Raw genomic sequence first — 18611 nt, 5'->3', positions numbered from 1 at the left:
TGGAACGTAGTTTTCACCCACCTAAAGAAACATTAGGTCCATTAACTCATATTTAAATATGAGATTTGTTGAAATGACACGATGTGATATATTAAAATATGATATAATAAGATATATTTGAACTCATTTCAAATCTCTCTCTCAGCAATGTGTGATGGTTTATGTACGTCCGCTCAGAAATTGTACATATGACACGCTTGAATGAAATCAAACCGTTCAAACCATGGGCCTCACATCAGATGGCTCATTAATCAAGAACTACACTGAACTGATGCCCTAACTAGCTGATTAATGACATTCGGTGGATGGTTAGAATGGAAGATAGTTAACAACTGTTCACGTGTCATTCATAAAATTAAAAATAAACACTTGGGGATCGTGGGGCCCACTTTTAGATCGGTCATTACACTGAACTTATATCCTATCGGCTGATTGGATAGGCCATCTGATTGATGGTTAAAATGGAGAATATTCTATGGTTGGAATCTAACCTACAATTAATGCCCATCAATAAACGGATAGATCTTCCAATCTATTTGACTTGTGGGATCATGACCTCTTTACATTTGTTCCCAATATTTACATGGTTTTGTCAAGTTACAAGTATGCCACGTGTACAACTGCCAAGGACATGCGTATGAAACATCACGCTCTACCAGAAAATCAAATAACTCGTTTTCAAAGAAAACATACACTATGACTGACCACCAAAAAACTATTAAAAAACTAAAAAGGAAAACAACTCCAATAGAAAATAATATATAATTCCCTTTATTGTTTATTTTTCTTCTTGGATTGCATTTGCATCGTCAAAAAAGAAATAATAAATCAATGGTTCTCAGCCTTTCAAGACCAAGGACAGTCAACCATTTAAATGATTGGATCAAAGTGTCAAATGGATCACTTCCAATCCACTTTATTAATTATTTTGGATTTTTGAGGTGTGAAAATTAGAATAAATGGACCCAAACATCAACCAGTGTAAGAGAAGGGATACCTTAGTATGACTGGATTTTCCTCTCTCTCTCTCTATAGAGAGAGAGAGAGAGAGAGAAATAAAAAGCAACATGGGATGTTTTTCTATGTATTAGGGCCCGTTTGTTAAATCTGAAGTCTAAAGGCCGAATCTAAAATCTGAAGCCTGAATCTAAAATCTATTGTCCGTATCTGAAATCTGAAGTAGAAAAACTTGTTGGATAATTATGACTGAAGTATAAAAATTAAGTACTGAATCTTAAACAAATTGTTTGTTAACAAACATCTTAAATGTCAGAAATATGTTAATTTGACACATTTGTCCCTATCTCTCATTTGAAAATGTTTTACATTATAAAGAAATTATTTTTTACGAAATGAAAATAAAATCATTATATTTAATTTAAATAAACTAAAATACTTAATAAAAAACTAAAAATCATCATAAGGCCCTCAATTCCTCTTAGCGGGAAGATTTTATAGGATTGAACACCAGTAGCAACAAAACCTTCAAATAAGCCCATGTTATATTTATATGCTATTCAAACCGAAAAAAATAATCATATTGATCTAAAACTTTTGTGACCCTAAAAAGGGTTTCAATGGTAGACGTTCAATCCCCCGTCACTTTTTGCAACTTATTTTTTGTCTTAAGCCTTAATATGAGCTTTGCCAAATGGATGGATGGTTTGGATATAACACATAACTCATAATGGGACCCATAGAACTTGTTGACGTTAATACAACAGATATATAGCTGGTGTGAGGTACACCAACCAATCCGCATCCTACTTGGACATGGATTAACTACTTACAGGTTGAATTTACCAAAGTGACGTCATCAAGTTCTATGGGCCCACTATGATGCATGTGCTTTGTCTACACCGTACATCTATTTGGAGATTTAATTTTAGGTAGATCCAAATATGTAGTTGACCCAGTGGCGAGATTGATGCCTACCGTTGGAACCTTCCTAAGGCTCACAATTATTTTTATTTGAAATCTAAATCCAACCTGTTCACAAGTTAACACGGACATGAAAGAAGAGAAAAACAAATATCAGCTTGATCAAAAACTTTTGTGGCCTATTTAAGTTTTTAATGGTGGGCGTCACTCTCCCCATTGTTTTCTGTGGTGAGGTCCACTGGAGGTTTGGATTTAACTCATTCTTTGGATCTTTACCTAAAATTATATTTCCAAATGGATGGACGGCGTGGATACAAAACATGCGTCATGATAGGGCCCACGTAACTTGGTGGCATAACTTCGGTAGCAAGTCTTGCTACTCAACCTGTCAATATCCCATTCGTGTCCATGGAAACAAATTGGCTACTCCCTTGCCACCAACCAATGGCTGATGGTTGGTGCTATGTGGGCCCCACCATGATGTGTGTTTCAACCATGTCGCCCATCTATGTTTATAGATTATTTTATGATATGAGACCAAAAATGAGGTATATCCCAATCTCAAGTGGACCACATTACAGGAAAACAGTCTTGAATGAACGTCGACCATTAAAAACTTTTTCGGGGCCATAAAAATTTTGGATCAAGCTTATCTTTGTTTTTTCCATTCATCTAGGTCTACATGACCTAATCAACAAATTGGATGTCAAATAAACAGTACATTGGGCCTTAGGAGAATTTTAATGGTGGATATCCAATCACTATTATTTTCCTGTGGTATGGTCCACCAGAGATTTATATTTCTCTCATTTTTGGTATCAAGTCCTTAATGATCTTTAAAAATGGATGAATGGAATGGATGAAGCACATGCATTATGGTGGGGCATAATGAAGTTTCATAGGTTAAAAGTTGATTTTGTATTGCACAAACAATTTAAAGAGAAAAAATTACCTCAGTAACTTGGAAAATGGTAATTTTGAAAGCAAAAAATTTTGTTTAATAAAAAATTCACTAAGCATATTTCGCGTTTACCATTAAGTCAGACTCCTATCACAGAAAAAATTCAATAAAAAACCTCTTAGCACTTTCCTTCTTCCACATTAGTGATGCATTAACAAACACCATGAAACGCTAAATATTTTCGCCATTTTGGGTCAAGTGCAAAAATTCAGCATTAACCAACAGGGCATAGGTTTCAGTTAAATCTTTGCCATGATAGAGCACAATTCTGTGTACACATGCACATAGCTATGGTAGATGTTTTACACGCAACTAAATCCGAACCGTTAAAAGATCTCATGTGCGTTTTGGATCCAGTGCAGCCCGAAAGATATTTTGGACGCATAATCCTAACTGTTTGAATCGTTGCTGTGAAATTGGATGGTCTAGAAGACAATTCTTCAGAGGTCGAAATGATTTACACAGTGGGCCCCATCTGATACAAAGATAGGATATGTACGGATGCTCCATGCTGACACGTTCACCGCACGTAGAGTTGCGTGTGGAGGTGGAAAACTTTTGTGACCAGCATGCATTTATGATATTTGGGACCATGTGAGTACCTGTACATGTGCCCTTGTTGTTGTATGGCCCACCATCAAAATATGCACTCGGTACATGATAATTGTGCTGACGTGGCAGATCGGATTTGTGCTTTTAAAGGCTAGCATTAAAAGTTTGGCAAAATTTTGGGTGGAGAGTAGAGCTGGGCAAGTTGGGACCCCCTCGTTATTCGTCTCTCTGGACCATTACGTGTAACACAGAGAGGAGTAGATGGAGAAATGCAAGCCATCCGCCCGTATATTGAAAATGTTTATAAGAGGCTGTGGTGTGGTCCACTCGAGATTTGAATCTCTTAGTTTTTGGGCTCATGATATTATAATGATATGGAAAAATAAATGGACGGCTTGGATAAAAATATATATCATGCGGGGCTCACGGAACAGCCACCTCGCTAGTGACGCTGTCACTGCGCAATCCGCATACCCTACCGGGGGACAGGCAGGGGTTATTGCCCAGACTGCCAGACACCCCTGCAGCTAAACGGGCGGGTTCTCGGTTTCCACCATATTTAGATAAGGTTGACCAAGTTCCGATGTTCCGGCACCGTCCACGTGTCTGACAGCTGTACTGCTCAAATGCCAGTTTTTGACCTGTTGGCCACACGTGATGGCAGAGGGTGTCAGGAACTCGGAAGTGGTGGAATTGAATCAGTGGTTTGCTGGCTACACAAGCCCCAGTTCAGACGCACGTCTAGAGTTAGTACACGTGCCCAACTGACACGTATCAATGACATCCATTCGTAGATCATCTGTCCAAAGTAGAAGAAGAAAGGTATTCAATTCCGTGGAAGATTACACGGGCAATGGACGGTCTACAAGACGCATGCTTTACCATTATTCCCATATTCGTGTTGCTACGTGAGAATTGGATATGCTGAGCTCTTGATCTGATGGTCTACACGGCTTGGATGTACCAAAGTCATGCCACGTTGGCGCATGTGGTTGGGAAACGGATTGGCTACTCCCCCTGCCACCGCCCATTGGCTGATGGTCGGTGCTCTATGGGCCCTACCATGATGTATGTGTTTCATCCATGCCATCCATCTATTTTGATAGATCATTTTATACTGTGAAAGAAAAAATGAGGTATATCTCAATCTCACGTGGACCACATTACAAGAAAAAGTGTTGAATGAACGTTGACCATTAAAAACGTTTTGAGGGCCATAAAAGTTTTGGATCAAAATGATATTTATTTTTTACCTTCATCTGGGTCTTTATGACCTAATCAACAGATTGGATGTCGAATAAACAGTACAGTTGGCTTTAGGAGGATTTTAATGGTGGATATCCAATTATTATTGTTTTCCTGTGGTGTGGTCCACCTAAGATTTACGTCCCTATAATTTTTTTTATCAATCCCTAAAATGATCTGTAAAAATGTATGAACGGAATGGATGAAACACATACATCGTAGTGGGGCCCACAGAGCACCGACCACCAGCCACTGGGCGGGTGTCAGGGGGAGTGGCCAATCCGTCTCCATGTGGTTGCTTATAGTGGTACATGTGGAGCTAGAAAACCTTACTCATCCGGTTCGTTGTTAAAGGACATATTGGTTATTTAGACCCGTATTTGTTTTTATTTTTATTTTTTTGAAAGATGTTTGTTACCTATCACTGTTAGGATAGGTGGAGACATGTACGTTGGATAGAAGGTTATGTTCAGTAATCTTAACCGTTGATCTTACTAGATACACATTAAATGGGGCTGGCCCCAGGAACTTCAAGATTAGGTCTTGAACATTAGATAAATGGTGAAGAAAACAAAAGTTAAAGAGTACGTCCATGTTAAAATTAAAATAAAAATGATCAAAGGTTAAAATTTTCTCCTCCACTTAGAGGCCCATCATCTAGATCGTTTGAATTATTGAAAGACGTCCCTGGATTCAAGGGCTATTTTATGCACATGAGAAAGTCAATATGTTGTTGGGTACACATATGTACGCGCGCACACAGAATAATACGGGATCCAAGGTGATTTTGAATCATTGCGTGTTTGAGAGCTTATAATTAAAATGCACTGAAATCCAAACATTTTGGTTGGGAGGTTGGGTTTCAAATGCATTAGAATTCTTTATTAGTATATTTATATGACTTTGATTAACTAAGTTAACTTTAATATTTGAAATTTACATATTTGTCTAATATTTGACAAAAGATTATAATAAGCCTATTAAAATATATATCCTAGGAAAATAACAAAATTTCCAACCACAGGTGAGCCACATACAAACAAGCAATTTACTAATTTTTTTAACTGTCCATTAAACAACCAACATTAGGATAATTCAAATTATTCTACTAATGTAATCTTAGAATATTGATTTTAGGTATCATTAGTGTGTCGTGTAAAACATATTAATAACCTAGCAACAACTTTGTCACACATGCAACTCTCCTACCTTTTGAAGATGGACCTAGCCAAAAGGACGTCATTTCACTCTTATTACACTGAAATATCAAGAAAAACATAAGATTTAAAAGACACCGAAAGTGTGTATATTAAATAACTTTAATTCCATATTTATTCCAAAAGTATTATGACCAATCAATGTAAATGAGGACAAAACGCCAAATTTAATAGCCAAACAAAAGACAAATAGAGCCAAATCAAAATAAGATACAAGAGGCATAATGATTTACGTAGTTCAACAATTAATATATCTTCTCCATAGTATAATAATATAGATTTTTTTTCTTCTTCACTAAAACAATAAAAATAAAAATAAAAATCTTACCCCTCTCTCCCCCATACAAGAAATTTTGCACTAAAAAATACTTTAGAAGATGAAGATAATAAAATACCACTCTCCAACTATGACCTTCCTTAAATAAATCGCATAGCAGAAAAAAGCACACGTAAAGACATAGAGAGGCTAAGCTTCACTGTACGTGTTCATACCTACAGATGTACAGAAAAAGAGAGGGAGAGAACAACATCTCCTAATAGGAATTTGCCTCGGGATGTTCTTCATGTCCACCTGTGCCACAATAGATTTAGGTGTCAAATCCCCTAATCCTTTCAAATCACCTCAAATACAAGTTGCCAAATAGCCCCTAAGGTGGCCCCCACTTTGAGTATTAATTAACTGTAAAGTCATCAGGTGGGCCACCACTCGTGAAAAGAATGAGAGGGTGATATAACTTGCCAACTATCCAATTAAATGGATAGATGCGACTTACTTTTTTCGCACACAGACCCCATGACCTCAATGTTGAAATGCGCGTGCCATCAAGCACTCGGCAAAAAAAAAAAAAAAAAAAACAGTTGTGATTGGTTTAAATAAATAAATAAACCACTGAGCCATCAGTTGGAAGCGATGGTGCAGATTACTTGATCAATGGCCTGTTCTGATCTTGTTCATGGTCATCTTCTTCATGGGAATCTACCTTATTCATTGATCATATGTCTCTTACACACTTTCCAGGTTGGCCATGTGATGCGTATAAAGCTGCATATGAAGACGATCCATACAGGTTTCTTTTATTTTTATTTTTATCATGCATGCACTAGCTAATCCCTTGGGCCCTTTCACCCGCCTGCCACTGTGCAATTCCCAATGTTCGCAGCTCAAGGCACATAGGAGAAGTAAGAAAAATATGTCCATGTATAATTCGGTTGTGATCCTCTAAAGTACGGTTAAAAATATAATTCGGTCAAAGAAGAAGAAAGAAAGAAATAGAAAAATGAAACATTCAAAGTTTAATACAATTTCTGTTCTTAACTGAAATAGAGATTGAAAAAAAAGCTACTTACACATATATTATTGTAGGTTAATAAAGACTAAAATATAAAAATTTATATTAAAATGGTTAGATTTATAGAGGCATGAGTAGTAATGTAAATAGTTTATCATATTTCCATAAATGATAAACCATTCCTTTTTATTTACCCTCTCTTTCTTAAATTTTTTTTAAAAAAAAATAGGTAATTGGATAGTGGATTATTTTCGATATTTAACTCTATCAAATCCTTCATTTTAAGTAATCCTTATATAAATTAATCACTATTTATTTTAAAAAAAATCACTTTATACTCGATTTATCAAAGCATCACAATGTTCAATCTCTTTATTTGAGTCAGCCTCAAAAGTGTCCTTTTTAATAGAATGTTTTATTTATTGAAAAATAAGTGTTCAATTTTGTTTGCTTGAAATAATGAGTTTTTTTTTTTCCCTTTTATCTTCTTAAATTTAGAAAGTTTAAATTTTTTAATAACTTATATTAGATTTTATTTTTTTTCAAAAATATATAATTTAAAACAAAGTTTTGCTAACTATACTCAAGTCAGCCTCTACTCATGTTCAACGCCTCCATTCCTGATCGAGGAAATGAGGATGTGAATTTTTATAAATTCATAAACTTATCAAATTTATGAATTTGCATACGATTTGAATTCAACAAATTCCAAAGTTCATTTGGGAATCAATCCACAAGTTACATGGATATGCGGAGCATGCTGCGATGGTAGAGTATTTATTATAAAGGAATCATTTACTTATTTATTATTATTTACTTTCAAAAGAGTTCTTATTTTAAGGTTTGTCAAGTCTTTTAATTTTTCTAAAGATTTGAATTTGTCCAAAATTCATAAATTTCAACTGGTGTCGATTTGAAAATTTTATGAACTTGGAAAATCCTCAACAAAAAATAAACGGAAAGAAGATTTTAAAATCCATAGATTTCACAAATCCCTATCACTAATCTGTCACCTCAATCAACCCTAAATTTTAATGCAAGATACGACTCTAGAGTTTGAGTGGTAAAACTCCTTGTATGACAACATGCAGAGAAGATTACACTTGTAAAAGGAGCTTTCCCACTCAAACAATGGCTGGTGGAATTCGTACCATAACTATTTTCTATTTTAGCCGACCCCACTAAGCCAGTTAGCATTATCCAATCGGTTTAACGTTTGATCTATAGTCTATCTATACTGAGATTTAGTTTGATAAGCATATGTGCCATGTATACAATTTTTGTGTGCATGTGTATGGACCGTTGTACTCTGGAGTGGTGAAAGTTTTTGTGAGGTCCACTATTTGGACGGTTTAGTTTGATCAGTATACGTGCCAAGCATACAATTTTTTGTGTGCATGTGTATGGACCATCGTACTCTGGAAGAGTATCATTTTTTTTTGAAAATACGTGTGTGAAATTTTATCGCAATCTACCGAATCCTCTCACCGCGTACATCCGTATTTCGTCTTTCAGTGCCATAGTAAGAAATCTAATTCTCCGCAATTTCTCGACAAGGAAATTTCTCGAGAGATTTTGAAGTTTTGAGGTTTTTTTTTTTTTTTTTTTGGAATATTACCGGGACAATCTCACTAAAACATAAAAATATAACAAATAATTAGCGTAAACAAATAAATTCATTTAAAATTTTAATATACATTTATTTTACAAATTCCTTAGAGCCTATTTGGATTTATGAAAAACATGAAAAAGGGAAAATTGTTTATAGAGAAATCTTTTTTTTCAAGAAACTGTGGAAAATGAAATAATATTTTTTAACAAGAATTTCTTAGAAATTTAAAATTTATTTTCAAATTTGTAGCAAAATTAAAACTTTTCTTGAAAAGATTTTAAATAGTCAATAGCATGTGCTAGATTAGCACGTGTTGCACATGTGGGATGCTTAGAGATGAATAGTGGTGCATGTGGCATACACAACATATGTGGGCATTTGAAGTTGAATTGTGAAAAGAATGGTATGTGGTACATGTGAGGTGTTTGAAGTTATATGAGAATGCATGTGGCATAAGACATGCATTAATACACTGACATCATTTGCACGTGACATATTTGCATGTGGGGTGTTTTACACATGTGGAACATAAGTAAGATGAATGGTGGTACATATGGCACAATAACACATATGGGGTACTGCAATAGAAGATGGCCGGTGACATATGTGAAACATTAGTATATTGGGGGCTCTTTACACGATGGGAAAAAGATGAATGGTGATATATGCGACATGGTGGAGCAATGCTAGAACAATAGTTGGTTCTCAATTCTCATGAATGAAGAGACTTGTGGATACTTCAAATCCTTTAGATGCTTGCTCTATGGCGACCTAGTTTCTCCATTCTTGTCCATCTTAGTCACCCAATCGGCTTACAGCCAAACCGAAGAGTCTCGGATCCCATCTCCCGTTAGGGCCCGTGAACAGAACTTCCGTGCCAGCCAAGTGTCGGCTGGATTGTTTTCTGGAAGCTGCCTGAATCTCTTTTTTTTTGGTCCGTACCTTGTATATCTCTTGATCAGAATTTATCCAGTTCTGATTTTTTTTTAAAAAAGTGTCTGCTGCATGGGGTGGGATTCACCTACCTATGTTTTTGAAATCCACTTGAACCGTTGGGTGTGTGACCCAATTTTAAGCATTGGCAGAGAAAAAAAAAAAAAAAAGCCCCGCCTGTGATTCATGTGGACCATACAATTGGAAATAGTATATAGGGTGATGACCACCCTCCAAAGTGTTTCCCATGGTGTGGCCCACCTGAATCGGGAATTGTTTAGATTTTGGGGCCTTAGGCCTAAATTTTTTTGGTATCTAATGATTTAACTGGATTTCACATATTCATCATGGTGGGCCTTATAATTAATCAACATGGGCATTTGTCTTCCAACTTTTTCCTTTGGTATGGCTTATTTAAATCACAAGTCATCCTAACTTTTAGTATCATATCTGACATGGGATTACACATCTCATTGTTAAGAGTGGATTTTCCGCATACATTATAGTAGGTTCGGGTGTGCATCCCAAAATTTGTTTTCTTTAATATAGGAAAGCTGAAACAATTATACCTGGGTCGATTTTTGGTAAGGGCCCACCATACTGTGTATGTGAAATCCATTCCGACCATTATATGAGTAATTCTGCATTAGGTATAAGGTCAAAAATCTGGCTGACCTGTTATTCGGATGGGTCACACCAAATCACCAATGGAGCTGGTTTTTTATACCAATGCCTAAAATCAAGTTACTCAACCGGTGATAAAATTATTGGATTTATGCAAAAGGCTGTTTTGGAATATCTTATAGAACTTGCAGGAATTTTCAGAGAAAAACCCCTTTATTTTCCCCCTTTTATATCACCCTTTATTGCAAGAAAACATAATATTGTGAAAATCTAGCGACAATATAGTTTAGTATAATTTTTTTGATATTACCGTGAGACGTTCATAATCTATATTTGCCACACTGTCAGTGATTTCCTTTGAGTTTATAACATTAAGCTAGGTGCATACTACCTTATTAATAATTTGGACAATTTAAAATGGTGGCAACTCATCCTCCTTGCTTGCAGCAAGATTTAACAGTTATTCAGACCATCTAAATTGTGGGTCCCATTGTAGATGGAGCATATGCCTAAAATCACAGTGATAAGGCAATCATAATCATCCAATTGATGGCTCTTAAATGGATGGTTAAGAGAAAATGATTGTTAGTGGTGCTTGACAATGCGGGGCTGGGAGTGGCCAAGAAGCAGGGTCGTAGGAGGAAGTAATTAGGGCAGAGGGGGTTTTGGTCGATTCAATTCTCGGCTCTGGTGGGAGAGGTTGGGTGGATATAGGGCTATGGTTTCCCGCTGTTGGTTTCCTGGAGGGTCCGCTGGTGAAGGGGTCCTATGTGGTAGGATGGCCTGGGTAGGTTATGAGCCCCAGTAGAGAGGTCGGCCTGCAGTGGTGAGATTTTTCTATGGGAGTTGCAGTCTGGCGGCACCCTGAAGTCTTTTTCACCTATGAGATGGGCTGCATGGTTTGCTCTTGATGTACAGTGGACTTGGTAGGCTGGGTGGTTGGTGGGACTCAGATTTTAGGTTGGCCAAGTTGGAGGGGTTGTAGCGGCTTACATTAATTAAAAAAAATAAAAATAATAATAATAATAATAAAAAAGAGGAGAAAATGATAGTTAAAAGAGTAAAATAGCAAGTGATCCAAATTTCAGGGTAGAACCCAATAGTTGGTATTCTAATTTTGCTTAGCTAATCTTTATGCAGTGTCTTGTAATTTATAACAGAAGAATACATGGTAGATTGGCTCGAGTGCACTCTTTTCGTTCACCCCATTAACATGTGTAATAATGTGGCATACGTGTATGATACCGAAGCCATTCAGATATACCCCTTTCTATATACCTTGTACCAAAATAACCTAGATCTGATCATCGAGTAGGCCTCATGTGTACCAAATGAATGAACTGTTAATATAAATTATTCAATGGTTTATTTTCTATGTAAAAATATGGTCCACCTGAAAACTAGATCAAGCTATTTTTGTGAAAAGAAATCTGCACAGCATGACCTTATGAGGAACTAGGATCTCTCACAGGGGTTGTTCATTTCCACGTGCGAGCAGGACTCGCCGCCCCCCCCCCCCCCCCCCCCCCCACAAAAAAAAAAAAAGTGCACCTTGATGAGAGCACACTTGCATTGCTTTTGCTTAGCATATGCTAAATGCCTTTGTCTTTGTAATTTAAAAGGAGTTTATTTGATACTCTGGTTGTGTATGAACTTGACAGGCAGGCACTTAGAAACGGTACAGATGAAATAAATCTAACTCAAATTAAACCAGTGTAGCTAAGTTACATTCTAAAAATAAGATTTATGGAGCAATTCGGGCATCTGAGTCGTGAGAATTTGTTTTCTGAAATAGACCATTGGATATTTTCATTTTTAACCATCCGATAACTATCAATTTAACAGTCGAATTACTAAACAAAAGTAATTTTTTGTTCTCGATACATCTAAAGCTAATACCATATTTTGGACGGTTTATTTTAAATTACTTGTATGCAAAGTATGAAGTTTCTCAGTAACTTCTAGATGCCTGTGTATCATCCATCAAACTCTGCCAGAGTATCATATATTTCTCGTAATTTAATACTGTTCACCCTTCCCACCATCTCTTTGCTATTGTTTTTCTTTCTCTCTCTGCCGTTCAAAGCTCGATTTCAGACATACAAAGCCATCGATTCCTAACCAAAAACAACACACTTCCTATTTCCCATGTGCAGATTTACACTGATTCTTGTTCTTCTATTTTGATTTTTCTCTCTTGGGTCCTTTTCCCTTACATATCTTGGTAGAAATCTCTGTCTTCTTGGTTCTTCTCTCCGGTCAGAGAAATCAAGACCTTGAAACAGGTAGATTCCATCCATGGGTTTGGATTTTGAGAGAGAGAGAGAGATCTTGTTGTCTTTGGGGTTTTCGTTTGAGCGTTTGCTATTGGATTCTTGGGTTCATTGAAACATTGGAGAAAATAGATTTTAGAGAATTCCTGTTATCTTGTAGGTAGAAACTGCTCGTCTCTCTCTCTCTCTCTCTCTCTCTCTCTCTCTCTCTCTCTCTCTCTCTCTCTTTCCTTTTTTTTTTTTTTTTGTGTGTGTGTGTGTGTGTGTGATAGATTTATAGAGAAGGAAAAATGGATTGTATAAAATTCAAAGTATTTTTAAGAGAAGCGAAAATGGTTTTGTGAATAGTTCTCGAGTTCTTGGGTTGTGATCTGAGAGTTAGCTTTGGGGTTTTGGTGTTTGAATTAGTGAAGAAGAAAACGGGTTGCAGGGAATTCATGAGTTGTAGGCTGTTGTTGCAGTTTTGGATTTGTTGGGTGATTGAATTCCTGAGGATGAAAATTAGGTTTATAGAAATTTCATCTGTCTAAGAGAGAAAAGGTTAGAAACAGCTCGAGTCCTAGTCCTTGGGACTTTTTCTCTGAGAGAGAGAAGCTGGCCAACAAGTGGTGGGAGAGAATAGATGTGGCAATGGCGGGGTTGGAACCAGGCCCAGGTTCTCGCTACATCCATCAGCTCTTCAGACCCGAATTACACTTACAGAGGTCATCTCAGCTGCAGAATCAAACAGCCCAAATTGCGGATACAAAAGACTCCCCGGAAGAAGAGCCAAAACATGAAACAGATGCTCCCACAACGAACTCTGGCGCAGCATCAGGTGCTATCCGACGTCCACGCGGCCGCCCTCCTGGATCCAAAAACAAACCCAAGCCACCGATCATTGTCACCCGCGACAGCCCGAACTCCCTCAGATCCCATGTGCTTGAGGTCTCCTCAGGTGCCGACATCGTCGAGTGCGTGTCGACCTATGCAAGGCGGCGAGGCTGTGGCCTCTGCATCTTGAGTGGTGGCGGCACCGTCACGAATGTCACCCTGCGCCAGCCTGCAGCGCAACCGGGGACAGTCGCAACACTGCACGGGCGGTTCGAGATACTATCACTATTGGGCACAGTGCTGCCGCCGCCGGCACCACCAGGGGTTGGTGGACTGACCATATTCTTGGCGGGTGGGCAAGGGCAGGTGGTGGGAGGGACTGTGGTCGGACCTCTTGTGGCCTCGGGCCCCGTCTTACTGATAGCGGCATCATTTGCAAATGCCATGTTTGAGCGGCTGCCATTGGAGGAAGAGGAGCCTGCAGTGCAGGTGCAGCAGCCGACTGCGTCACAGTCATCGGGGATTACAGGCAGCGGCAAAGGAGGCGGTGGACAGATTGGCGATGTGGGCAGCAGTGGTGGTGGTGGTAGTGGTGCTGTTCCTTTCTATAATTTGGGTGTAAATATGGGGAATTATCAGTTCCCTGGGGATGTTTTTGGTTGGGGTGGGAATGCTTCAAGGCCACCCTTTTGACGGTGATGATGATACAATGGCGACAACTGACAATCAAAAACGGCACTGATGTTAGCGGTGGTGATGATGAGATGAATGGTAGGATGTTTTGATTTCACAGGGTTGATTTGGGCTCTTCATCTACCATTTGAAGAAGAATGCCAGAGAGTCTGTGGTTCTCACAGCTGTGGGTTGAAGAGAAGAAGAGAGGATTTACTATACAGACTTGTATAGGTCAGTAGCTTTACAATTCGTGTACAAATCATTACATTTTATTTTCTTCTTCCTTCACCTTGTACTGATTTGTAGATGTAATGTAGAAAATGTATTGCACCACCTTTGAGGATTTATTTCTCCCTTGTTTGACTTTCATCTATTGAATAAAAATCCACTCTCATACAATGAAATTAGTGTTTTTCATTCCATACAATTAATGTCTCTTCTTTACTGAATTTTCAAGTGTGTTTCTCTTATTTATGCATTTCAAGAACCCTAATCTAGGTATTAACAAATAAGGAAGAAAAAAAAAAAAAACCCTAGTTTTTATTCATCTTTTCACTGAGGTTTCTCCTTTATTTATTTATGTATTTATTTATTGATTTTCTGCTTGCCGTCCATGATAAAATGCTTATTGTAACAGTGAAGATCCTTAAAAGGCCTGTTCCCCTCTCAGGTCTGACAACTTCCCATTTTCTGAGCAAACGTTACAGAATAGTAAAAAGGAAAGTTCTATTTGTCATTTTCCGAACATGGGATAGAGCAGTCCTCAAGGCCATAACTCTCAGTCTGCATCATTTTTAGCGTCTGTCTTACACCTCTTGCCTTCACCTCTGCATATTGAGGAAAAGGAATTTGTGTCAGTCATTCCCAAGAATTCTTTTCCACTTGTATGAGAAAAAGAAGAAATATACCCACATGAAGCCTGGAACATTGGAACTTTGAAACTTCAAATTTTAAGTATCCTTTGGAACTTGTGTCCTTTTATTTTTCTTTCTTTATTCTCCTAATATTGCCTCTAAATACCGTATAATTTTGAGAAATGACGCATACGCTCGGATGATGTTACAGTAAAAGAAACTTACTCTGGTTGAGAGCTCCATGGATGGATCTCTTACCTCCGCTGTATATTTTTATTATTCTTAAAAATAAATAAATTATAATTTTCACATTATAGTCTCTTATATCTAACATGACACTAAAGTGGTTTCCATTCCGATGCCTACACGTCAATAATCCTGCATCTCGCTTAAGTGTCTTCATCCCTGTTCAACTGACATGAGAGTGGGAATTCCTCCCTAAGCTGAAACCTTCCCTCTACCCTTATTCATATTGGTGTTGTGATGTCCTTGTCTCTACATGTGCTGCCACCAGCCCTATGCCTCATATGAGGGCCTTGTGTGTCAGATCGTGACCATCTTCTCATCGGCCGCTACCCCTTCACAGTTGTGCCTCATCCTGGTATACTAGACATATTTGGTCATCTTTTTTAACATGGTCATCACAAACTTGCCATAGATCTCCATCTAACACTTGCTATTGTACCATATTTCGAATTATTATTGAGAAATCCAATTAAAAAGGACACATGTTATAGCAAGGGAAAAGCATAGCATGTTAAAAATCTTCAAGAATATTTGGAGTACTTTTTATGAACTTACAGTTGACATATTTAGTTTAGTTCTACACGTCAGTGGATGGTCGACAAAATGTTCTGGTTGATATACAAGAAGTGCAAATGAACTATTTAAGATATAAAATACGACTGAGGGAAAACAACAAAATATTGTTCGATAAAAGTGAATTAAGCAGCCGAGAGGTGTCCAAACTTAGATCAAGTGATTGAGAGGTGTTCAGAAGCGGAACGAGCAGCCGAGACGCGCCTACAAGTAAAATGAGTGGTCGGGAGACGTTTACAAGCGGAATAGACAAAGGGAAACATGTCAAGAAAGACAAAAAGATTTGAAAGACCACGTGACAATGATTCAATTGTTATATTAAAGAGAGAAACATTTAGAATAATCAATACCGCACGTCATCAGATGACCGACGAAATCAATGCAATTAATGTGTGACAAATGAATTATTAGCAATTAAAGTAGAGCTTGTAAGAGAAAAAGTCAGGAAGAAGAAACGTAATAAAAAGAATGATCTAGAGAAGGGCTTTTCGACTACCATAACCGTTGGAGTAATGATGGAAATATTTGGAAGAACAAGGCTTAAACAGAACTCTATAAATAGCAGAATAATGAGATAGAAAATTCAAATACATCAAATCTCAAAACTAACAAATCAATAATTAAACTTTTTTATCAATTTTATTCATCTAAGCTTATCATAGGAGTAGATAATTTAGTAGCAGTAATTCTTATCTATAATTTTTAGTTGTAATCCAAGTCTATGCTCATATGTTGGATTTATTCTTTATCCAATATTAAGCAATTCTTTTGAGAAATGTATTCTTGCAATTGCTCTTAATGATTAATTTTGAATTTTTCCTTTTGTTTGATTTGCATTGATATTTTGAAAGTACTTTTTTGGGAAGGCACAAAATAACTCATCTTCAAAGGAAGAACTCCACACTTTGATTATCTGATCATCATAAACTTCTGTAAGTGATCAAGTAAGCGACAGATATTCTCATAATCTGATTATATACATTCATATTGAATGTATTTGCTTATTTTGGTGCTTGAGGTTAAAATTAATTAGTTTGGATTGAGCCACTTGATTCTAGCATGCCGGCATAATTGAAAACAAACTGATCAATCAACACTTGCAAATCATGTCACGTTCAGATCCGTGAACCATGTTTACCGTTACTGACTGACTCTACAAGCTGTCTGCCGCCACTGTTTCCTGTGAGCACACCCACTGCCAAATCCTCAACAGAACCCACCCACCATCTACTGTCTACTCCATCACTATAGTCAAATTCAGCATCGACTTGCTTGTCGCACCACCCTTGGGCTCCCATGATTGTCGGAACGTTCGTCTTCTTTCTATTATCACCCGGGCTGCCCTTTCAACTTTACAGGCAACAGCCAAGGAATCGAATTTGCAACTAACATCACGAGCCCGGTTTCCATATTGGTGCATGCCTTCATGTTTGTCGGTCTATGCTGTTTTGCTTGTTGCAATTGGATTGAAGATCTCTCCTGAATAAAAAGAATGAGTGATGAAGCTGCATTCTGTGCAGGGGGCTATTTGATTTTGATTCTTAGGTTCTTGTTGTTTTATATGGTAAGAATGTATTCCCAGAATCATTCATGACTTTTGATTCTTCATAGAGGTTTCATGTGTTGAGTTTTGAGTTTGACATTCTTGTTTTTTGTCGTAAAAACATATTGAGAATCATTTGTGGCTTTTGCTTCTTAGTAAGCTATCATGTTTGTCTTTTGGAAAAACAGAAAAAAAAAAAAGAAGAAGAAGAAGAAAACCTTCCTGGAAATACATCAGAAAACCACCACCAAAACCTACATACCGTCATCTTCTCGATCGAATCTGCAAGAGTACCATTACCAAATCCATCATCCATTTTTCTGTCAGCTCAATCAACAAGGCTCGTGCGCCAGTACATCTCCAATTCTCCTGCACTATAGGGTACCCATCTTTAGATCTAACGTCTTCTTCCACTGTCATCTCCATTAAATCTGGCATTACTGGCATCTAAAAACCCTCTAACACTGCACGTTTTCCAATCGGACTTGCCATTCTTGTCGTCGCCACCGTCCGTGCTACTAAGCCCTGATTACCTTTGAAAACCAATTCTCCGGTAATAGAAAGGGCCATGAGGACTCTTTTTTCTTGTTTCTATATTTGGTGCACCGACTGCAGTGCACCCTTTTACACCATATCATTTATGTTCCCATTAAGGACTGTCACTTGTTGTTCATCACTATCTTTATCTCATTTCCTTTGGCGTCATGGGCCTTATAAATCTTCCCTGTTTATGTTACACAATGTATATTTTCCATGAGGACTTTTGATTAGATATGTTTTTCATTTATGATCGGCTTTCAGATGGACCCGTTATTGTACTAACTTTTGAACGGGACCTGTTGCCATTTTAGCCTGATATGATCATATCTTTTTTTCTTTTCTTTTTTTTCTTTTACTCTCTCTCTCTCTCTCTCTCTCTCTCTCTCTCTCTCTCTCTCTCTCTCTCTCTATATATATATATATATATTTATATATTTCAAAACGTTTAAATCCATCGGAAGATTAATGGTTAAAATTCCAATAATCGGAGAAACAAAGATTAACATCCGCCTACTAGAAGTGCCACTAGATTATTTAAAAGTTGTTGGAAGCGTCAATGGTTCACATTCCAAAAGTTATCACAAGTGCTTCTTTTTTTTTTTCCAATAATTCCTTCATTCATCAAGAGGAAAATGTACAAGAGTGGGATATTCGGGCTTGGCCAGAAAAAAGGACCTGGACGAAGCCTATCATAAACATCTATGTAATGAAAGAAGAAAATATAAAAAGAAAATCTGGAGCAGAGCCCTCAGCCGAAAACACTCAGAGGGTGAGACAGGG

General features: G+C 37.4%; 1 protein-coding gene across 1 annotated transcript; it reads left to right on the top strand.

Annotated features, from left to right (window-relative positions):
• The first annotated feature begins 12825 nt into the window (after window positions 1-12825).
• Window positions 12826-14536, top strand: LOC131219170 (AT-hook motif nuclear-localized protein 25-like). The gene has a single exon (XM_058214187.1). The coding sequence runs from the start codon at window positions 13218-13220 to the stop codon at window positions 14091-14093; it is 876 nt and encodes a 291-aa protein (XP_058070170.1). The 5' UTR covers window positions 12826-13217; the 3' UTR covers window positions 14094-14536.
• The last annotated feature ends 4075 nt before the right edge of the window (window positions 14537-18611 follow it).

The sequence above is a fragment of the Magnolia sinica genome, chromosome 1, assembly GCF_029962835.1.
Source record: "Magnolia sinica isolate HGM2019 chromosome 1, MsV1, whole genome shotgun sequence".
Lineage (NCBI taxonomy): Eukaryota > Viridiplantae > Streptophyta > Magnoliopsida > Magnoliales > Magnoliaceae > Magnolia > Magnolia sinica.
The sequence above is the reverse complement of the archived record's forward strand: the minus strand, read 5'-3'. Positions and strand labels throughout refer to the sequence as shown.